A 24,322-nucleotide genomic window follows, 5' to 3' on the forward strand; every position below is an offset into this window, starting at 1 on the left:
TATTTTAAAACACTAGGGACAGTAACCATGCTTAAACAGAGTAGGCAGTAATTTTAGCATGTATGTTTTTACCTGAACAATCAAAAGTGATTAGTAATTTATAACTTAAATTTGTTGAATTCTATATACTAAGCTTTATATTAAAATATTTACATACATTATATAATTTTTATAGTATAACAACCTAAAAAAGTAGATAAAATGCTATTATTATTCTCACTTTACAGATGAGGCATTGAAAGCTTAGATATTGTGCCCAAAGTCACACAACACCAGTAACAGAGCCAACATTTCCAGAGTCCCATCTCTTAACCACCACTATACCACCATATTACAAAATCCTAAGCATTTTGAAAGACTGAGGATCTTAGGGAACTAAGTCAGATGTTACCAATCATTACAATTTTGTCATTTGTGAAAGAAGGACTTATAACCATTGTCCTTTTAATTTTGTCTGTTTATTCAAACTTTTTATTTTTACCTCATGTAAATTTTTTTAAAACATAAAAATAATAAAAGAACTCTTTATATTATAAAATTGCCTACAGGAATTGATTGAAATTAAAACGTGAAAGTTTAATATTTAGCACAAAGCAGTGACTGGTTTGTTTTGATGTTAATCTGCGCTGACCTTTAATTAACCTTCCTTTAAATAAAATTTTATGGTGTTCTATCTCTTGATAAGGTATAAAGCTAATTAAAATTGAAACTCATTACTGATTTTGTGCATATAAAAATGTATTATATATCTGCCTTAAGGGAACAATTACGAACCAGGATAGTTCTGAGTTACTTTTTGATCAGCATTTTAACATTTTGACTGGAGGGATTTATATTTCTATAAAATTATGAATTTCCTTTATTCCTTTGGAAATAATAAAGTCACCATTTTCCCCACCATTTCATTTATCTTGATTAGAAAGATTTTATAAATCTTTAAAAAAATATTTCTTAAAATAATTATGTGGAGAATTAGTTTTTGCTTGTTATGACAAATAAAAATAAGCTTATGTGTGGCTCTAACACAGAAGTAAAACAGAATGTTTTTGAAAATAAGTACATTCAATTTTGTTGTTTATTAATGAAGAGGGCAGTAGATGCCCTATTTTTTATTTCCTTTTTAATTAACAAACTTTTCCACTTCTGAAATAATGAATGTTAATTTGTAGAAAACATAGAAAGTATAAAGAACAAACTTCAAAATGAGCAATAATCCCACACACAGACTTAAGTGAGGAGTGTCCAGCTCTCACCAGTTTTTTCCCTTCATTTGGCTCCCTGAGGAATTGTACTGGAGATTTAGGTTCAGTTCTGGAAGTGAGGCTCATAGTCTCTGTTGCTACCTATAGCCTGTAACAATTTTCAGTGGGGCTAACATGCTGCAAAATGCTGAAGAGAGCTGTTAGGAGCTGTTGTTTTACTCTTTGAAATGTATCTGTAGCTGCCCAGAGACTGACTGCTTACTACAGGGGAAAGTTGAGAGAATTCTCCCTTTTATTCAGTAAACAAATATCTATTGAGCTTCTATTTTCTGCATGCAGTGTTAAAGACCTTTGGTGATTATACTGTTGAGTTTAGTTGGAAGAAAATGTGTACACATAAATATTAAATTGCTAGATTTCTATAAATGCCAAAATAAGTGAAAAGTATGCCAGTGATTTTAGATATTTGGTAGGAGAAATCACTTGGACAGATATAGCATTTCTCTCTATTGATCAACACAGAAGACCTTCTTTTAGGGTCACTGGCTACATGCCCATTAGAAATACTTCCTCTAAAGCCTTACTCTATAAGGAGTCACCAAGAATCATCATGAGACATGACATTCTTTCCACAACCAAAAGTGCTAATGTGGTGATATTAGTATATTTTTCCTTTCTTTTTCCATTCCCTTTTCTTTTTCCACTATATCTATTCTTACACATATTTCAAATGAAAAGCTGGGGTTTACCGTAAATCCTTTTGATTGAGTAAAGCTCAATTTCAACATCTGTGCTAGCCTCAAATTCACAATTAGGGATTTAAAAATTGTTTTAAAGGCCTCCCTTGCTATCTGAAAGATTATTTGAATTTGGTGTGATAAACAGATTAATGATTGTGAATACATATCACAAATACTTACCATGGAAATATGAGGGTTTGGTAATATTAGGTAGTACACTAATTGCCAGATTGACATGGACTGAAGTTTTTCTATTTGCCATTTTCAGCACCTACAGATATACACTGCAGTTATTTAGGCTGAAGTTAACACAAAAATCAAATGGAGCACTACCTCTCTGAAGACCTACTTAACCTTTGCCTTTCTTACTTATTCAAGAAAACAAAAGTGCTTTGAAAAAAATTAAAGTCATAGAATTATTAGGTAACATTAAAGGTGAGGCATTATCATCATCATCGACATCATCATTGTTGTTTCATCAATTTTAGAAACTATTTTTCATGAATTTAAAGGGGTATGATCTCTATCCTATAAATATTTGAGTTGGGTTCAAAGAATCATTTAAGATGCAAATAATAAAAAAGTCCCTCCTTTGCATAGGTTTGGTTACAAGGAATGAATGTGGAGGTAGGAAAAGCAGAAAATTGGAGGGAGAGAAAAAGGAAAAAGAAAAATCATACACAAAGGTGAGAAGAAACTTATGGAAGGAAAATTAATCAATATCATTTAGTTTAACATAATTATTCCTTTTCTTAAGCCTTAAAATAGTTCATGACCTTTTTCCTGAGGCACTTAAGACTCAGGATCACATGAGTGATTTTCATGGTCTTATAAGTTTCTGGGAGAATTTAATTCTCTAAGACACAACAAAATCCCAACAGATATTCATTTTTATATGATATTGGTGGTTGTGGCATGTGGGCTATTTCACAGAGGAAAAATTAAAACCTTCAGCAACCTTCCCCGAAATTGTGTGGGCTATGGAATAGAAAAAGCAAGAATAAGTATAGGAGAAAAAGTGAAAATATAGCTCTTAAAATATATTTAAGGAAGATGAAGTCTAATCATATGAAAGCTTCTGGGGGGGTATGTGTGTGTATGTATATATACATATATATATGTATATATATAAATACATAATGGTGTTCATAAAGGACATATCTGAGACATGGGATTATTACAGATGCTTTTATAAAAAGTGGTATAGTAGTGGTTAAGAATGTGGATTCTAAAATAAGATGGACCTGGGTTCAAGTCCTGTCCTCTGTAAACCTGATTAACTTCTGTGACTCTGAGATAAATTATACAACTCCTGGGGGTGCTCTTTTCACTTTATTTAATATGAGTGGCTCTTGATAGACTAGTGTGATGTGACAGTTGTTATATACCTATCCGATAAGAATTTTATGAAGATTATATAAGAAATGAGTATAAAGTACCTGGCTTGATACTCAGTAATTACTTAATAAATGATTGCATTATTGTTTATTTCTATTTTTCTTGCAGAACTTAAATATATATATATATATATTACTTTTGTAACAAGAATAAAAACAACAAAAAAAGACCTACAAAAATATTGGGCATGGAAGAGTTTACTTTTATAATATATAGGGTAAGGTAGGGAGGCATTTCTATTAGGAAAATCTAATTTTTTTCCAAAATGATATCTAACCATTCCTCCAATGAGTTTCCCATTATTTCATTAGAAAGTGCAAGTAAGAATAAGACTGATTAGGCATATAAGCACCATCTGTGTGAAATTTATTTTAAAGGTAGAATGCAGTACATTGCTTATTTGTAATCATATAGCTGGAGTAGATTTATGTAAATTAAACATTAAATAGAAAAATATTTATTCCAGTCATATTTACTCCATTATATTGAAACCATAATTAATTATAGCTATAATTATTGCTTCACACTTGAAAAAAAAATTCCAGCCATAACTAATCCTTTATATTTGAAAAGAAATGACATTTTAGAAGATGGAAGATTAAGGATAGCTACACATTCTTTGATACCCCTCCCATTGAGATGTGTTTCCCCTATCTTGAAACTGGGCTGAACTTAGTGACTTGCTTGACCAAGAGAATGTAGGAGAAATAACTTTCTGGGACTTCCAAGGCCCTGCAGTTTCTGCCCCAGCCTTTTAGAATACTCACTCTGGGAAAGCTGGTTGCTGTGTAAGAAATATGACTACCTTGAGACCACTACACTATGATGAAGTCTGTGATAACCATATGGACAAGTTGTATGTAGAATGAAGGAAAGATGCCTAGACAACCCAGCTATTTCAGCCATCCTAGCTTAGGCATCAGACATAAGCTAATGAGCCATCTTAGGGGACATACTAACTCCAGGAGATATGACATGGAGAACTGAGGAATCTAACCAACAGCCAGAATAAAACCCAGATATATGTCTCTAGTAGAACAATTCCAGCCATCTCTAGCCAATCAAGGTATCCCAGGTGAGGCCCCAGACATCCTGAAGAATGTACCATCCCCCATTGTATTCTGTTCAAATTCCTGACCCACAAATCACGAATATAACAGAACGTGTTATGCAGCAATAGTTAACCAGAATAGAGCTCCTATTTATAGATCAGATGCACTTTAGGTAGATTTACTGCTAATCTAGTTAACTGTCTTTTTTCCCATTAATAGCACACTCCTAAATCAATCATTCACCAAAATTAAGCTGAGTGTATAGTCATAAGAAGTTGCTACATGAGTAATTAAAGCATAAGCAGCAAGCCAATGAAAAGATCCAACACATTATTTTTTTTCAAAATATCAATTCTTTCAATGTATTCTTACCAAAGCAAACTCATGAGATATCCTTCCATCTGGAGGCAGTTTTGCACCAAAACCTAAAGCTGGGAACATTTTATCACTGTCATAATCTTGAACGATTTCTCCCACTGCTTTCAGTGCCATACCATAGGCATTCAGTTGATAAGGATTCATGTAGTGGAGAGAAGTCGGCTGGGTAGGGTTGCCTGATGACAGAAAAAAATATTTCAAACATGAGTGATCAGGCTAAAGATATAATTTTTGGGACATTTTTCTTGATATCTATTTCCGATTCAAATATTAAAAATCATGTTTTCTGCCTACATTCATAGTATGTTAAATACCTTCTTTTGGATAAATATTGACAGAGATATTTATTAAATTAGATCAGATATGTAGAAAGTTTCCCAAAGGTATGCTAAAGCATATGCAGATTTTTTTCAAAAATTATTTCTCATTGTCAATGTCATAGGCTATTCTTTTTTTTTAATAAATTTATTTATTTATTTATTTATTTATTTATTTATTTATTTATTTATTTATTTATTTATTTATTTATGGCTGTGTTGGGTCTTCGTTTCTGTGCAAGGGCTTTCTCTAGTCGTGGCAAGCGGGGGCCACTCTTCATCGCGGTCCGTGGGCCTCTCATTATGGTGGCCTCTCTTGTTGCAGAGCACAGTCTCCAGATGCGCAGGCTCAGTAGTTGTGGCTCACGGGCCTAGCCGCTCCGCGGCATGTGGGATCCTCCCGGTCCAGGACACGAACTCGTGTCCCCTGCATTGGCAGGTGGATTCCCAACCACTGCACCACCAGGGAAGCCCCTCATAGGCTATTTTTGACAGAAGAAGCATAAAAGTATTTTTGTTAATCATATTTTATTGTAATCTTTATTTTTAAAAATTGTGTGCCTTTAGTTTGAATCCTTATGCTATAATCAGAGGACCCAACTGATGTAATAGGCTTCAATAATTATGAGGCCTTCCTAAAGTTGTATCACAAACATAAACTGAATATTTGAGACATATCTCAATTTAATCACTTGAAAAGAGAAGAGTATAGAGATTTTCAAATTCATGCAAATTAAATATCTAGAGCTGAAAAATTATTCAGAGCTTCTAACTAGACATTTAGCTAGGAGTCAAAAGGCTCGAAGTCAGGTCTTGCCATTTGCAGGACAACTATATAATTTCTATTATAAATCCTACCACAGTATTTACTGGGAAGACAAAATAAGATTACATGTGTGGAAGTGATTAAAAATTATAAAGTACCATAGAAATGTAAAGTTTAACTACTACTGTTATTATTGTCTGGGTCATCCACAAATGTAGGATGTTTCATTTGAATAAGATGAATATGAGAGAGAAAGAGAGAAAGTAATATATGCGCTACCACTCAAACACATTTAGATTCACATTCAGTTGCCCTAATTATCAGCACAAAGGCAGCCTGAAAGTCCCTTTAGTTTCTTTTCTTTTTTTTTTAACATCTTTATTGAAGTATAATTGCTTTACAATGGTGTGTTAGTTTCTGCTTTAAAACACAGTGAATCAGTTATACATATACATATGTTCCCATATCTCTTCCCTCTTGCATCTCCCTCCCTCCCACCCTCCCCATCCCACCCCTCTAGGTGGTCACAAAGCACCAAGCTGATCTCCCTGTGCTATGCGGCTGCTTCCCACTAGCTAGCTATTTTACATTTGGTAGTGTATATATGTCCATGACACTCTCTCACCCTGTCACATCTCACCCCTCCCCCTCCCCATATCCTCAAGTCCATTCTTTAGTAGGTCTGTGTCTTTATTCCCATCTTGCCACTAGGATCTTCATGACCTTTTTTTTTTTTTTCCTTAGATTCCATATATATGTGTTAGCATACTGTATTTGTTTTTCTCTTTCTGACTTACTTCACTCTGTATGACAGACTCTAACTCCATCCACCTCATTACAAATACCTCCATTTCATTTCTTTTTATGGCTGAGTAATATTCCATTGTATATATATGCCACATCTTCTTTATCCATTCATCCGATGATGGACACTTTGGTTGCTTCCATGTCCTGGCTATTGTAAATAGAGCTGCAATGAACATTTTGGTACATGACTCTTTTTGAATTATGGTTTTCTCAGGGTATATGCCCAGTAGTGGGATTGCTGGGTCGTAAGGTAGTTCTACTTTTTGTTTTTTAAGGAACCTCCATACTGTTCTCCATAGTGGCTGTATCAATTTACATTCCCACCAACAGTGCAAGAGTGTTCCCTTTTCTCCACACCCTCTCCAGCATTTATTGTTTCTAGATTTTTTGATGATGGCCATTCTGACTGGTGTGAGATGATACCTCATTGTAGTTCTGATTTGCATTTCTCTAATGATTAAGGATGTTGAGCATTCTTTCATGTGTCTGTTGGCCATCTTCTTTGGAGAAATGTCTATTTAGGTCTTCTGCCCATTTTTGGATTGGGTTGTTTGTTTTTTTTGTTATTGAGCTGCATGAGCTGCTTGTAAATCTTGGAGATTAATCCTTTGTCAGTTGCTTCATTTGCAAATATTTGCTCCCATTCTGAGGGTTGTCTTTTGGTCTTGTTTATGGTTTCCTTTGCTGTGCAAAAGCTTTTAAGTTTCATTAGGTCCCATTTGTTTATTTGTGTTTTTATTCCCATTTCTCTAGGAGCTGGGTCAAAAAGGATCTTGCTGCGATTTATGTCATAGAGTGTTCTGCCTATGTTTTTCTCTAAGAGTTTGATAGTGTCTGGCTTTATACTTAGGTCTTTAATCCATTTTGAGTTTATTTTTGTGTATGGTGCCAGGGAGTGTTCTAATTTCATACTTTTACATGTACCTGTCCAATTTTCCCAGCACCACTTATTGAAGAGACTGTCTTTTCTCCACTGTATATGCTTGCCTCCTTTAGCAAAGATAAGGTGACCATATGTGCGTGGGTTTATCTCTGGGCTTTCTATCCTGTTCCATTGATCTAGATTTCTGTTTTTGTGCCAGTACCAAACTGCCTTGATTACTGTAGCTTTGTAATATAGTCTGAAGTCAGGGAGCCTGATTCCTCCAGCTCCATTTTTCGTTCTCAAGATGGCTTTGGCTATTCGGGGTCTTTTGTGTCTCCATACAAATTGTGAAATTTTTTGTTCTAGTTCTGTGAAAAATGCCAGTGGTAGTTTGATAGGGATTGCATTGAATATGTAGATTGCTTTGGGTAGTATAATCATTTTCACAATGTTGATTCCTCCAATCCAAGAACATGGTATATCTCTCCATCTATTTGTACCATCTTTAATTTCTTTCATCAGTGTCCTATAATTTTCTGCAAAAAGGTCTTTTGTCTCCTTAGGTAGGTTTATTCCTAGATATTTTATTCTTTTTGTTGCAATGGTAAACGGGAGTGTTTTCTTAATTTCACTTTTAGATTTTTCATCATTAGTATATAGGAATGCAAGAGATTTCTGTGCATTAATTTTGTATCCTGCTACTTTACCAAATTCATTGATTAGCTCTAGGAGTTTTCTGGTAGCATCTTTAGGATTCTCTATGTATAGTATCATGTCATCTGCAAACAGTGACAGCTTTACTTCTTCTTTTCCTATTTGGATTCCTTTTATTTCTTTGTCTTCTCTGATTGCTGTGGCTAACACTTCTAAAACTATGTTGAATAATAGAGGTGAGAGTGGGCAACCTTGTCTTGTTCCTGATCTTAGTGGAAATGGTTTCAGTTTTTCACCATTGAGGACAATGTTGGCTGTGGGTTTGTCATATATGGCCTTTATTATGTTGAGGAAACTTCCCTCTATGCCTACTTTCTGCAGGGCTTTTATCATAAATGGGTGTTGAATTTTGTTGAAAGCTTTCTTTGCATCTATTGAGATGATCATATGGTTTTTCTCCTTCAATTTGTTAATATGATGTATCACGTTGATTGATTTGTGTATATTGGAGAATCCTTGCATTCCTGGAATAAACCCCACTTGATCATGGTGTATGATCCTTTTAATGTGCTGTTGGATTCTGTTTGCTCGTATTTCGTTGAGGATTTTTGCATCTATGTTCATCAGTGATATTGGCCTGTAGTTTACTTTCTTTGTGACGTCTTTGTTTGGTTTTGATATCAGGGTGATGGTGGCCTCGTAGAATGAGTTTGGGAGTGTTCCTCCCTCTGCAATATTTCGGAAGAGTTTGAGAAGGATAGGTGTTAGCTCTTCTCTAAATGTTTGATAGATTCACCGGTGAAGCCATCTGGTCCTGGGCTTTTGTTTGTTGGAAGATTTTTAATCACAGTTTCAATTTCAGTGCTTCTGATTGGTCTGTTCATATTTTCTATTTCTTCCTGGTTCAGTCTCGGCAGGTTGTGCATTTCTAAGAATTTGTCCATTTCTTCCCGGTTGTCCATTTTATTGGCATAGAGTTGCTTGTAGTAATCTCTCATGATCATTTGTATTTCTGCAGTGTCAGTGGTTACTTCTCCTTTTTCATTTCTAATTCTATTGATTTGAGTCTTCTCCCTTTTTCTCTTGATGAGTCTGGCTAATGGTTCATCAATTTTGTTTATCTTCTCGAAGAACCAGCTTTTAGTTTCATTGATTTTTGCTATTGTTTCCTTCATTTCTTTTTCATTTATTTCTGATCTGATCTTTATGATTTTTTTCTTTCTGATAGCTTTGGGATTTTTTTGCTCTTCTTTCTCTAATTGCTTTAGGTGCAAGGTTAGGTTGTTTATTCGAGATGTTTCCTGTTTCTTGATGTAGGCTTATATTGCTATAAACTTCCCTCTTAGAACTGCTTTTGCTGCATCCCATAGGTTTTGGGTTGCCGTGTCTCCATTGTCATTTGTTTCTAGGTATTTTTTGATTTCCCCTTTGATTTCTTCAGTGATCACTTCATTATTAAGTAGTGTATTGTGTAGCCTCCATGTGTTTGTATTTTTTACAGATCTTCTCCTGTAATTGATATCTAGTCTCATAGCGTTGTGGTCGGAAAAGATACTTGATACGATTTCAATTTTCTTAAATTTACCAAGGCTTGATTTGTGACCCAAGATATGATCTATCCTGGAAAATGTTCCATGAGCACTTGAGAAAAATGCGTATTCTGTTGTTTTTGGGTCGAATGTCCTATAAATATCAATTAAGTCCATCTTGTTTAATGTATCATTTAAAGCTTGTGTTTCCTTATTTATTTTCATTTTGGAGGATTTGTCCATTGGTGAAAGTGGGGTGTTAAAGTCCCCTACTATGATTGTGTTGCTGTCGATTTCCCCTTTTATGGCTGTTAGTATTTGCCTTATGTATTGAGGTGCTCCTATATTGGGTGCATAAATATTTACAATTGTTATACCTTCCTCTAGGATCGATCCCTTGATCATTATATAGTGTCCTTCTTTGTCTCTTGTAATAGTCTTTATTTTAAAGTCCATTTTGTCTGATATGAGAATTGCTACCCCAGCTTTCTTTTGATTTCCATTTGCATGGAATATCTTTTTCCATCCCCTCACTTTCAGTCTGTATGTGTCTCTAGGTCTGAAGTGGGTCTCTTGTAGACAGCATATATATGGGTCTTGTTTTTGTATCCATTCAGCCAGTCTGTGTCTTTTGGTGGGAGCATTTTGTCCATTTACATTTAAGGTAATTATCGATATGTATGTTCCTATTCCCATTTTCTTAAATGTTTTGGGTTTGTTATTATAGGTGTTTTCCTTCTCTTGTGTTTCTTGCCTAGAGAAGTTCCTTTAGCATTTGTTGTAAAGCTGGTTTTGTGGTACTGAACTCTCTCAGCTTTTGCTTGTCTGTAAAGGTTTTAATTTCTCCATCAAATCTGAATGAGATCTTTGCTGGGTAGAGTAACCTTGGATGTAGGTATTTCTCCTTCATGACTTTAAGTATATCCTGCCACTCCTTTCTGGCTTGCAGAGTTTCTGCTGAAAGATCAGCTGTTAATCTTATGGGGATTCCCTTGTGCGTTATTTGTTGTTTTTCTCTTTCTGCTTTTAATATGTTTTCTTTATTTTTAATTTTTGATAGTTTGATTAATATGTGTCTTGGCGTGTTTCTCCTTGGATTTATCCTGTATGGGACTCTCTGTGCTTCCAGGACTTGATTAACTATTTTCTTTCCCATATTAGGGAAGTTTTCAACTATAATCTCTTCAAATATTTTCTCAGTCCCTTTCTTTTTCTCTTCTTCTTCTGGGACCCTTATAATTCGAATGTTGGTGCATTTAATGTTGTCCCAGAGGTCTCTGAGACTGTCCTCAGTTCTTTTCATTCTTTTTTCTTTATTCTGCTGTGCAGTAGTTATTTCCATTATTTTATCTTCCAGGTCACTTATCCGTTCTTCTGCCTCAGTTATTCTGCTATTGATCCCATCTAGAGTATTTTTAATTTCATTTATTGTGTTTTTCATCGTTGCTTGGTTCCTCTTTATTTCTTCTAGGTCCTTCTTAAATGTTTCTTTCATTTTGTCTATTCTATTTCCAAGATTTTGGATCATCTTTACTATCATTAGTCTGAATTCTTTTTCAGGTAGACTGCCTATTTCCTCTTCATTTGTTAGGTCTGGTGTGTTTTGACCCTGCTCTTTCACCTGCTGTGTGGTTTTTTTCTTCTCATTTTGCTCATCTTACTGTGTTTGGGGTCTCCTTTTCACAGGCTGCAGGTTCGTAGTTCCCGTTGTTTTTGGTATCTGTCCCCAGTGGCTAAGGTTGGTTCATTGGGTTGTGTAGGCTTGCTGGTGGAGGGGACTAGTGCCTGTGTTCTGGTGGATGAGGTTGGATCTTGTCTTTCTGGTGGGCACGTCCATGTCTGGTGGTGTGTTTTGGGGTGTCTGTGGCCTTATTATGATTTTAGGCAGCCTCTCTGCTAATGGATGGGGCTGTGTTCCTGTCTTGCTAGTTGTTTGGCATAGGGTGTCCAGCACTGTAGCTTGCTGGTCGTTGAGTGAAGCTGGGTCTTGATGTCGAGATTCTGATCTCTGAGAGATTTTCGCCATTTGGTATTACGTGGAGCTGGGAGGTCTCTTGTGGACCAGTGTCCTGAAGTTGGCTCTCCCACCTCAGAGGCACAGCCCTGATGCCTGGCTGGAGCACCAAGAGCCTTTCATCCACACAGACTGGAGGCTTGTCTCTGGCGGCCGCAAAACGAGCAATCTCCGCACCCGACCGCCAGAATCTTAAAAGTTTATACAGAGGCTTTAACTGGGTTTGGTCACGTTTTCAGTCCAGATGGTCTCAACACCACATTGCTTTCTCAAAGCTGCATCCTGGAAAACAGCTCCTTGTGTGTGTCCCTTTAGTTTCTTAAGTGAAAATGGAAATTAAATGGGACTTGTAACAGCTCATAAAGCTCAATTCTACATTAAAACATTGTCCAAAGAAGAAATGCTTCAAGGCATAGTTCTTTTTTGATAGGGAAAAAATAATAATAAACACTTGAGATCCAGAGAGAAACAAAATAAAGGAAAGATCTCCCTTTGGTTTATAATGCATATATAAATACCCAGACCAATTTTGGTTTCAAGATAATTCATTGTGTAAATGCATTTATATTTCCAAAGTGTTATCAGCATTCAAGAGCCAAATGACAAAATTTCTAAAAAAGTGTCTTCTGACCAAGATGGGCCCTAATGTTCCCCTCAGCTTGCCTAAACTTAAGAAAGGTTTCTCCTGACTAAGTCCCTGACCTCCTGTTTCTTAGAACATTTACTTTAGAAAACTTGGAATTGTGAATTCCTTCTCTGTTCCTTTGAGATATAAATCTTCTACAATCCAGGAATGTCTTGCTCAGGGACCTGGGAGCCATCCCTTTGAAATGTAATCATCAAGAAAAATATCACCTCTGTTGCCTAGTCTCTATGGGAGAGCGGGAGCCTACCTTCAGTAAGTGCTAATTAGTAAACACAGATGGCCTAATCACACAGACCAATTTCCCCTCCAATCTCTCAGTACTTTTCCACTAGTTCACCACAGCACTTAAAAACTCTCTCACCTTTTGCTTTGGAGGAATTGAGTTCAATTTCTTTCATTGCAATAGCTTCGATTTCTATTGCAAAAATCCTGAAAAAATTCTTCCTTGCCTGTCTAACTTAATTTGGTGCAATTTTTCTGTGACAGTTCTTTCTAAAGCAGGGATTTTGCCTCTTGTTCAAAAGCGTACAGGAGCCACAGATAAACGATACCACTACTAAGTTGTTATTTAACACAACTCTCAAATGTAAGAAGAATTGTTACCCATCGGTTGCAATATGCAACTAATTCTATTTCTCTAAGAAAACCACAACTTAAAGCTAAAATAAAAAAGCTACTAATACCGCAGCATATCTAAACATCTTAGCCTGTCATGCACAGCAGAGCCCAATCCTACCCATTCAAAGATGTTCCCTCTATCTCTTTGTAGCATCTTCATCCAGACCAATCTCTTCACTATACCACTAATGATGTTTTCTTTTCCATCCCTACCTCTCACTTTGCCACTTTCTCCTCCTCCAGCTTATGTCTCACATGCATCAGACATCCTTCATTATTTATTCCAGCCCTTATTGTCTTTCCTCTCCTACTCTTATGCTCTTGTGTTCTGTACCACAAAATTTGGCAATTCCTTGAATCTGGGACCATATTTGTACCACCTCTATAACAGCAGCAATGCATATGGAAAAGTGAACTTGTAGTAGGTTGGTAACATTGAGTTATCAGCTAATAACAATAATAATTATAATAGCATGGAATGTAACATGAACTTACTTCATATCTCACTTAATCCCTTTTCAACAAACCTATGACATGGGTACTTTTATTACACCTATTTTTCAGATCAAATAACTTTCAGATTAAATAACTTGACCAAATCACACAGTAATAATTGGTCAAACTAGAATATGAATCTAGGCAGATTCCATAGCCCTTACTCTTAGTTATAACTCTTTGCTTAAGGATTTTGAAATATTTTAAACCCTGAATATTTTCAAACATATCTGATTTTGTTTTAAAGGTACACTAAGTCTTTGTAAAAAAAAAAAAAAATAACACTTGAATAGGCTCTTTTAAAAAGCTTCATTGAGATATAATTCATATAACTTATATTTAACCCATTTAAAATGTACAATTCAATTATTTTAGGTATATTTACAAATAAGCAGAACCATCAATACAGTCAATTTTAGAACATTTTCATCACCTCAAAAAATGTACTTATTTACAATCATTCTCTTATTACTCCATCCAGCCCAGCACTAAACAATGACTAATCTACTTTCTGTCTCTTTAATTTGCCTATTCTGGACATTTCATGTAAATAGAATTACATAGTATGTGGTCATTTTTGACTAGGTTTCACTTGGTGCAGTGATTTCAAGGTCCTTCTGTGTTGTAGCATGTTTTGGTACTTCATATTTCATTCCTGTTTATTGCTGAATAATATTCCATTGTATGAACATACCACATTTTAAAATCAGTTTGTCAGTTGATGGACATTTGGGTTGTTTCTACATTTTGGCTATTATGCTGCTATAAACATTCATGTACAAATTTCTGTGTGGATATAGGTTTCCATGTCTCTTGCATATATATCAAGGGTGGAACTGCTGGGTCATATGGTAACTCTATGTTTAACAACTTGAAGAACTGCCAAAGAGTCTTCCAAAGTGGCTGCACCATTTTACATTCTCATCAGCAGTATATGAGGGTTCCAACTTCTTCACATGCTCCAAACACGTATTGTTTTCTGACTTTTGGATTATAGTCAACCTAGTGGGTGTGAAATAGTATCTCAATATGATTTTGATTTGCGTTTCCTGATACGTAAGTATGTCAAGTACCTTTTCATGTGCTTACTGGTCATTTGTATAGCTTTTCTGAATAACTGGAATACCACTTTTAATTGGGTTGTCTTTGTTCGAATTATAAGAGTTCTTTATACATTCTAGATACAAGTCCTCTATGAGGTATTTGATTTGCTAATATTTTATCCCATTCTGGGGTTTGTCTTTTCACTTTGTTAATTATGTTCTATGGAGCATAAAGAAGTTTTAATTTTGATGGAGTTCAATTTATTTATTTTTTACTCTTGTTGCTCATCTGTTTGGTGTCATATCTAAGAACCAATTGTCAAATCCAAGGTCATGAAGATATATCCCTATGTTTTCTTCTAATAGCTTTATAATTTTAACCCTTACATTTAGATTTTTGATCTATTAAGGGTCCAACCTCATTCTTTGGCCTGTGGCTATCCAGTTGTCCCAGTACCATTTGTTGAAGAGACTATTCTTCCCCCACTGAATTATCTTGGTACCCTTCTCAAAATCAGTTAACCTTAGATGCATGGGTTTATTTCTGGAATCTCAATTCTATTTCATTGATCAATATATCTATCTTTATGCCAGACCTACACTGCCTTGATTACTGTTGCTTTGTACTAAGTTTCAAAAAAGAGTATGAATCCTCCTACTTTGTTCTATTTTTTTCAAATCTGCTTTGGTTCTTCTGGGCCCCTTTAAATTCCAAATGAATTTTTGGGTCAGTTATCCATTTCTTCAAAAAAGACCTTTCAGATTTTGATAGAGATTACAGTGAATCTGTCAATCTCTTTGGAAAATATTGCCATCTTAACAATGTTGAATTTCCTAATCAATGAATGTGGCATATTTTTCAACTTATTTAGATCTTTAATTTCTTTCAAAATTTTTTCAGAATATAATTTTAGGGTATAAGTTTTGCACTCACTTTGTTAAATTTATTCCTAAGTACTGTATGCCTTTTGATACTATTGTAAATGGAACTGTTTTCTTAATTTCATTTTCATATTGTTCATTGGAAGTGTATAGAGAAAGAATTGATTTTTTAATATGGCTCTTCAATCCTTCAATCTTGCTGAACTCATTTAATAGTTCTAAAAGATTTTTAGTGGATTCCTTAGGATTGTCTACATAAAAGATTATGTCATCTGCAAATAAAAATAGTTTTACCTCTTCCTTTCCAATCTGGATGTCTTTTATTTTTTCTTCTTGCCTAATTGCCCTGGCCTCCAGTACAATGTAAAATAGAAGTAGCAAGAGCAGACATCCTTGTCTTTTTCCTCATCTTAAGGTGAAAGCATTCAGCTTTTCACCCTTAAGTATGATGTTGGCTATAGGTTTTTATATTTTCCCTTCATAAGGTTAGTAAGTCATTTTCTATTCCTAGTTTACGTGGTTTTATTATAAAAGTATGTTGGACTTTGTCAAATTCTTTTTCTATATCAATTGAGGTGACCATGTGGTTTTTACATTTTCTTCTATTGGTACAGTGTATGACATTATTTGATTTTTGAATATTAAGTCAAGCTTACATTCCTGGGATAAATTTTAATTGGTCAGGGTATATAATTCTCTACATATGCTGCTGGATTCAGTTTGCTAGTATTTTGTTAAGGGTTTTTATATCCATAAAATATATTGTTCTTTAGTTTTTCTTACGATGCTTTTGTCTGGTTTTGGTATCAAGGTAATACCTCTTAAAATGAGTTGGAAAGTGTTCCTTCCTCTTCCACTTTTGGAAAGTGTTCCTTCCTCTTCCTCTTCCAATTTGTGAAAACTTGGCATTAATTCCTCTTTAAATAGAATTCATCAGTGAAGCTATCTATACCTGGACCCATATAAACTTTGTGGATAGTTTTTAAGTTACTAATTCAATCTCTATTATGGGTCTATTCAGATTGTCTATTTTCTTAAGTCAGTTTCAGTAGTTTGTATCATTGTATTGAATAAATTCTCGCCCTTATAGGGGTGCTAATGTTTATCAATAAATGAAAGCTAGCATTTTAATCCAGTTGGATTTTGGTGTATATGTTTCCTATATTACTGAATAAAACACATGTGTAAAAATCATTAACTTGAAGCCACAATATTGGAGAATAAATTCATCATGTAGTCAAAGAAAAGCTAAATTAGAATTTGGTCCCCTCATCTCTATTTGTAACTCTACTGCTAACAAGTCAAAATGTGTTGATTAGTAAAAGGATTTTTCTAGATCTGAGTTTTCTTGTTTGTATAAGAGGATGATGGTTGGAGTAAGTGATCTCTTACCTAAAATTCTATTATTTTGTGAAAAGTGAGTGAATGTGAGAGAAATGTGAAGTGAATTTAATGTGAGAGTTACAGCACAATAAACAATTTAAAAAGAAAACTAGATAAATATATAAAGTAATGGCAACTTCTGGTAAAAGTTAAAAAAATGAGAATCAAGGTTGTGGCGAAAAGGGAACTCTCCTGCACTGTTGGCGGGAATGTAAATGGAAACAGCCACTATGGAAAACACTATGGAGGTTCCTTAAAAATCTAAAAATAGAACTACCATATGACACAGCAATCCCACTACTGGGTATATACCCTGAGAAAACCATAATTCAAAGAGACATGTACCACAATGTTCACTGCAGCACTATTTACAATAGCCAGGACATGGAAGCAACCTAAATGTCCATCAACAGATGAATGGATAAAGAAGATGTGGCACATATATACAATGGAATATTACTCAGCCATAAAAAGAAATGAAATTGAGTTATTTGTAGTGAAGTGGATGGACCTAGAGTCTGTCATACAGAGTTAGGTAAGTCAGAAAGAGAAAAAAAAAAAAAATGGTACTGATGAACCTAGTTACTGATGAACCTAGTTGCAGGGCAGGAATAAAGATGTAGACATAGAGAATGGAGAGAATGGACTGGTGGACACGGGGTGGGAGGGGGAAGCTGGGGCGAAGTGAGAGTAGCATCGACATATATACACTACCAAATGTAAAATAGTTAGCTAGTGGGAAGCAGCAGCATAGCACAGGGAGATCAGCTCGGTGTTTTGCAATGACCTAGAGGGGTGGGATAGGGAGGATGGGAGGGAGGCTCAAGAGGGAGGGGATATGGGGACATATGTATGCATATGGCTGATTCACTTTTGTGTACAACAGAAACAAACATAGTATTGTGAAGCAAGTATACGCCACTAGAGATCTAGTAAAAAAAAAAAAAATAATGAGACTCATGTTCTTATGACACATAATAACTGATTTTAAATGATTATTCTGTTTGAAACAAAGTCACTTCAAAATAAAGTTAAAAGTCCACTCTCTTTCCTTTCTTAAAATGTTTGATATACAAATTAGGAATATCCATACATGGGGTGTTATATAATGGTCCATCTGAATTAATTAAATATAAATGTGTTAACATAACTAATTCTTAAAAATAATTGAGTAAAAGTAAAGTAAGCTGCTACTGTACATGCACTTAAATTCATTTATATAAATTAATACACAGAAAAGTACTATAAAAATGAGGATTATAGTTAGACACACTTCAGAATTGTAGTTATGCATGGAGAAGAAGGGAGCATAGAAAAAATGGAGCAGGGTACACAATGAGCTTAACTAGATCTAAAATTTTCCTTTTAAAAATATGTAAAACAAAAAAGGCAATATTTCAATATTTAATAAATTTGAATGGGACTATTATGCACTTTTGTTGTATTTCTTATAGTCTTTTGTATACCTGAACTATTTCATAATACTGAAAAAAGAAAAGTTATCCGAATTTTATAGGAAACACTTCAGAAGTATGTATTCGTGGAAAGAAAACATCTAAACCTCATGAAAATAAATATTTATTTTTTAATGTAATTGCTGATAATTTTTATTATGGGATAGTTGTAATACTCACCATTTGATGCAGTAAAATCAATAGCCACTGTGAAATTGATTTGTGTTCTAAAATATAAGTAAAATAGAATCATTAATAACTGAATAACCTCATAAAAAGAAGTTTGATTTCCATTTTTGTTACTTTTTTTTTTTGTTACATTTTTAACATCACTAATTTTCTTAAATGTTATTACTAGCAACTATGTTACAGCACACACTGAATAGTATCAGTTAGGCAGTTTTACAAGCTAAGAACCTGGCAAAATACCTTTACGATCATGCAACTGTAAAATACAAAACAAAGCATCAGGAATAAAAATAGCTTCTAGTTGAAAGCACAATAACTAAGTGAGGAGCTCATAATGAAGTCAAACTGTAAATAATTATTTTCCAGTCTCCAATGTCAACATTTATTATTAATTTGTTTTCAAAACTATTCTGTAGTCGATGTGAAATTATTATGCCCTTAAAAGTATGGCATTGCTAAAATAATGTCTAATAATATCGTTCCTTAATCTAATTCTTTCCAACAATCCTGAAAACACAGGATTTTCTTTTGCTTTCTTCAGAACTCAAGTATTTCAAATACTGATCAGTGCTCAGTGCTCACAGCACTCCTGTGTACTTGCATGTATTTATAGATATGGATAAATATTTATATAGATGAAATTGTTATATATACTTTAAAATTTCAGCACATGGTAGTTACCCAAAATTATCTTACTGTATTAGTGTTTTGTGTTTTTTTTTCTGGTAGAAACCAAGGAGGTGGCATTCGTATTAAAAATTCACTCTTTTGGATAAACCCCTAAGTCTTTCTATATGTAATTCCACTTTCTCACCAAAGAAGGCATAAAAACACAAATAAGTGACAATGATATAATTACTGGGATAACCTGTTGTCACATCTAATTTACAAAATAATTTTTAATTTAGAAAGTAAATAATTTGAAAACATGGTTACTTAGACTATTTTAAATAACAAATTAACTTTGATACACTGTACAATTGATATAACACTTCAAAGTTTGATCTGTTATTTAAATGGTGGTGTGATGATGATGAGGATGGTGATGATGATGGGTATGGCACTATAGGGTCCCTTGTAGTTCTCTTAGTATAAAGTATAGTAACATTTCCTTTTTTCTATAAAAATTCAGCTGAAAACCCTTAATACTACTCAGGTGTTGAAACAAATTCACGTTTTTTCCCTAAGGAATAAACAACCTTTTGTGCTTTACATTAATAAAAACTAATATAGATTCTCTTTATAGCTATATGGTAACTTTTTTCTCAGAGTAGAAATTAGGTTTAGAGGCTAAGAATATAGGCTAATTTGGAGCATAACACTTTTAACACATAAAACTTTTAAAAAAAGAATCAGTGAAACATTTGGGAGAATATTTTGAGATAATAAATCCCTTTGAGGAATTGAAAAGAACAGTCACCATCAGCACATTGCATTGTCATTCTGCTGCTAGAGAGAAAGTGACTATAATACAGGGTATAGTATGGTATATTAGAAAGGGTTTATTAGCTTTTGAGTCTGAAAGGACTGGATTTGATTTTCAGCAACCCAGTTGCTGACATTTACCACGTTTTAGAACTCTCAGAAGGCAGGTACCTGGCACATAACAATTAAGCAAGGACGGACAGAAAAACTACATGAAACATTATCTTTGTGTGTGTGTGTGTGTGTGTGTGTGTGTGTGTGTGTATCTACATATACATATAGAATGTGTTTTTATATAGCTTTTATCAATTAACCTCATAATAACTTTTAAAGGAAGGTACTAGTATTCTCCTTTTATAGACGAGGAAATCTATGCTCATAAAACTTAACTTTCCACATAAGTAATAAATGTCAGTACTGGAATTCAAATTCACAGGTAACCTCCAAGACCATATTTATAAAATCTATGCTACTTTAATTGTACAATTAAATATTTGTGAACTGCCTGGTTATAATAAAAACACAATAAAAGATAGTGATATTATATTACAAACTGAAAAATGATACTATACATATATCCTTAATGATAAAGATGCCAGGACATAGTCTCATGCTTGGGAAAGTCTGTCCTTCTTCTATCACTTATGTTACATACATAAATCACAAGATAATTGGTATAAATGCCTTTTTATATTCTTTTACTCAAATGACACTTCCTTAGGAATGAAAAATACTCTAAGCTTCAAGAACATGGGTTTTAGCACATTATAAAAGTCAATATAGCAGTTGTGTCTTTGGTTCAATCTTCCTTAGGTTTTAGGGATAGACACCTTGTTTTGGCTCAACTCTCTCATATAGCAGTGTCTGCTTTCTACATATTGGAACATCACTGTGTTTATTGGATGAATGAATGCGTTCACTTTATGACTGTTTCTAATATATTTTCCAAGGTAGCCCAGGATGTGTAGCATAAATACCAACTCCTTAGAAGCATTAGTTGTAGATAAAAAAAACTTCAATAAACAGAGATACAAAGGTCATTTCAAAGCCAGTTTTACCTAGCAAAGCTGCAAAAAAAAGATATGGCTACTAACTGAAGAAGTATACTGTATATAAGAATAAAAAATGAGAGAAAAGTATTTATTTACTGAAACCTTTAGCTAGCTAAAGAAACCAAATTATAAAACCAAGTAGATTAGGTACAACAAAAAGTATAAAAAAAAAGAAGAAGAAGAAGAGAAAATTTAAAAAGAAATGAAAGGAAGAGGAAGGAAAAAAGAGGGAAAAAAGGAAAGAAGGGACAGAGGAGTGAGGGAGGAAGGGAGGGAGGAAGGAAGGAAGGCAGGAAGGGAGGAAGGAAGGGAGGGAGAAGGAAAGAAGGAAAAAAGAAATAAAGAAAGAAAGGAGGGAAGAAGGTGGGGAGCCAGGCTGTACCAAGAGTACCTATGAAGCTTGAAGCTTGGGACATTCCAAGACAATATAAAAGATAGATGCATTTAGCACTAAATGATTACTAAGACCATTTGATAATCATGGTGCAACAGAAAATCTCGACAAGTAAAACAATCATTGATGCATATTTGGTGGTTAATTGATGTCAAGATTTGATCACTTCCTTGCTTCATTCTGCATATCAGAAAGAATCTCACTCCTTTACTGTTTTGAATCAACAGTATTCTAATCAGAAGGTAAATATGATGGCTCACAGATCATTTCATGGTTGTGATAGTCCCTTAACCTTAACACCATTTGGATTTTTGCAACTAAAAAACTACAATTCAACAATTATTTATTGAGCATCTTCTGATTGTCAAGCACTGTGTTAAGTGATCAACAGAAAATGGGAGCAAAGCAAACACTATCCTTGAACTCATAGAGCTCAATTTCAACTTTCCACAATTAAAAACAATGACAAAACAGCACAGAAGTTTATCATGTAATTAATAATCAATAGCCTAACTTAAAACACAACTGTGTATTTACTGTGGATAACAGCTTGTTCATTCCCACAATTCTTAAATGTTCTCATTCATATAATAATGTATACTTATTATGGCAAGGGCCACATTTTTTGTATTTTGAAAATATTAGCTAATAAAAGTTTTAAAGAAAGTTGCTAGCAATACTACAACCTTAGGCTAAAACAGATTTCTTGAAGATTTTGATAAATGGTTTGTCATAAAAGTAAAATAAATATTTATCAGTAATTGTTACCTTTTTATTTTTTTTAATTTATTTACTTTACCTTTAATATTTTTTGAAGCCTAATGTTAGAGAAAAAAGAAGCAAGCATAAGTCAAAGTTAAAAAACAACAACAACAACAACAACACAACTGAATTCATATGAAATTTCTCTTGACAGAGTATTCATAAAGCTATCACATATAAATCCTTGAAACATTTTGCTTAGGAAGTGTTAGTGTAGCTCTCATTTTATGTTTTAGAAGTAGACAAAAAAGAACAGGATTTCAAGAAACCCAGATAGTATAAAAAAGGCACGGCTGCAAATTTTCATGAGTTAGTAGTAACATCTCATGACACTTCCTAATGCATATGTCCTAGTACTATTGAAATATACTCTTGGAAACTGTCCTTATTTCATTCTGCCACCTTTCTGAAAGTTGTGAATGACAGATAAATCAGATGTTAATGTGGAAAATTTAACTAGCACATCAAAGATACATAGAAAACATATATGTGCATGTCAAAGAAAGCTACACATACACACATGTATGCACACACACAGAGTGATACCATCTTAGATAACTTTTCTACAGCTGTTATGAATTAATAATCAAGAACTAACTGTGATGGGGATGTGCAGAAGGATTGTTTCACTTTCTTCCCAAATTCAAATTCTGTTCAGTTAAACAAACTGAACGTTATCCAACATGAAAGATGAACTTTCTCCACCTTTCTTTAAATTAATCTTGACAAAGGCAGATTCAGACCAACTAGCTATTGGACTCTAGAACCCTAAATGAAGTTGAGATGCCCACCCAACTCTAATATTCTTTTCATTCTTGCCTTGCCAATACCAAGACTATGCTTCTGCCTTGATTTACTGAGATGCACTCTAGTTCACCCTTGGGTTCTGGAACCTGCCCTGAACTCAGGTTCACTTCCTCAAGCACTATTATCCAGCCTAATCCTTCTTTTTTTTTAAACACACAATTCTTTTTTTTTTTTTTAAGATTTTATTGATTGATTGATTGATTGCTATGTTGGGTCTTCGTTTCTGTGCTAGGGCTTTCTCTAGTTGTGGCAAGCGGGGGCCACTCTTCATCGCGGTGCGCTGGCCTCTCACTATCGTGGCCTCTCTTGCTGTGGAGCACAGGCTCCAGACGCGCAGGCTCAGTAGTTGTGGCTCACGGGCCTAGTTGCTCCGCGGCATGTGGGATCTTCCCAGACCAGGGCTCAAACCCGTGTCCCCTGCATTAGCAGGCAGATTCTCAACCACAGCACCACCAGGGAAGCCGCAGCCTAATCCTTCTTGACCCTAGCTCACCATGGACTAAACTTTGAACTTTTCTGCCTTACCTTTCCCCTCTTTCTTAAAAGCAGTTCAACTACCTGAATGACAACACAGACAGCTGCCTGACTCTAAATTTTGCTACATCTTCAAAATTCCGGATTCCTGTGCCCATAAACTACTGACAGGGTTATTTGCCCTTGACAAGTGAGGTCTGCTAGAACGAGGGCAGGCTTTGAGATACACAAATACAAATTAAAATATAAATACTTCCACCTACTTGCAATATGATCTTTGAAAGGCTATTTAACCTCTCTGCACCTCATTTGTAATAAGCTAGGGTTAACAAAATCTTTCTTGGATTGTTGCTGTAAGGACAAGAAAAGCACCTGTCCTTTATAGCAGGCACTCAAGAAGTAGTTGTTATGATTATTATCACCATATTGAAGCTAGTTTTTTAGAACCCAAGTTTAGCATATTTCTTTGAAAACTGGAGTGTGTAATATTTATCAAATTTCTAGATCTATCAGAGTTTCAGGTTTTTTCTACAACCTGATCCTCCCATGTCAGATTTCCTTTCCTTCACACTGGCTTCTAAGGTCCCAGTCTACCCAAACCAAAACACCACCATAAATGATCTAATTTTGTTAGAAGGTGTCATCTGGGTACTTCCTCAAACAAAATCCCCCTGCAGGAAGTAATTATAAGCTCTGATCCTAGCTTTATTTTCCTTCCTATCCTTCCTAAAATTTTGGATTTCTGTGAGATCAATGAAATGTCAAAAGTAAGAATAAAAAGAAACTGGAGACAAGTGATATGATTCCTAAACTTTTTATGCTAATAGTTTTGGTCCTTATTAAATCTAGTTTTCATAAATTAACAAACCTTTGTACATTCTCCAGGTTTTGAAGATTAATTTCAGTATTTTTTTAAACACAATTAAAGTGTTCCAAAATACAACTTTGCAAGTAGGTAAGCTGATCATCCTGTAGT

General features: G+C 34.5%; 1 protein-coding gene across 1 annotated transcript in view; it reads right to left on the reverse strand.

Moving 5' to 3' along the window:
* The window catches only part of CPNE8 (copine 8), a 326,808-nt gene that overhangs the window by 39,340 nt on the left and 263,146 nt on the right, over positions 1 to 24,322 (reverse strand). The window contains exons 14-15 of the mRNA XM_082351373.1: positions 18,424 to 18,470; positions 4,765 to 4,946 (exon numbers count right to left, since the gene is read on the reverse strand). Of these exons, the coding sequence (XP_082207499.1) occupies positions 4,765 to 4,946; positions 18,424 to 18,470 (229 nt within the window). The remainder of the gene's footprint in view (positions 1 to 4,764; positions 4,947 to 18,423; positions 18,471 to 24,322) is intronic.

Source organism: Balaenoptera borealis, assembly GCF_965194805.1.
Source record: "Balaenoptera borealis genome assembly, chromosome: 13".
In the NCBI taxonomy this organism is placed as follows: Eukaryota; Metazoa; Chordata; class Mammalia; order Artiodactyla; family Balaenopteridae; genus Balaenoptera; species Balaenoptera borealis.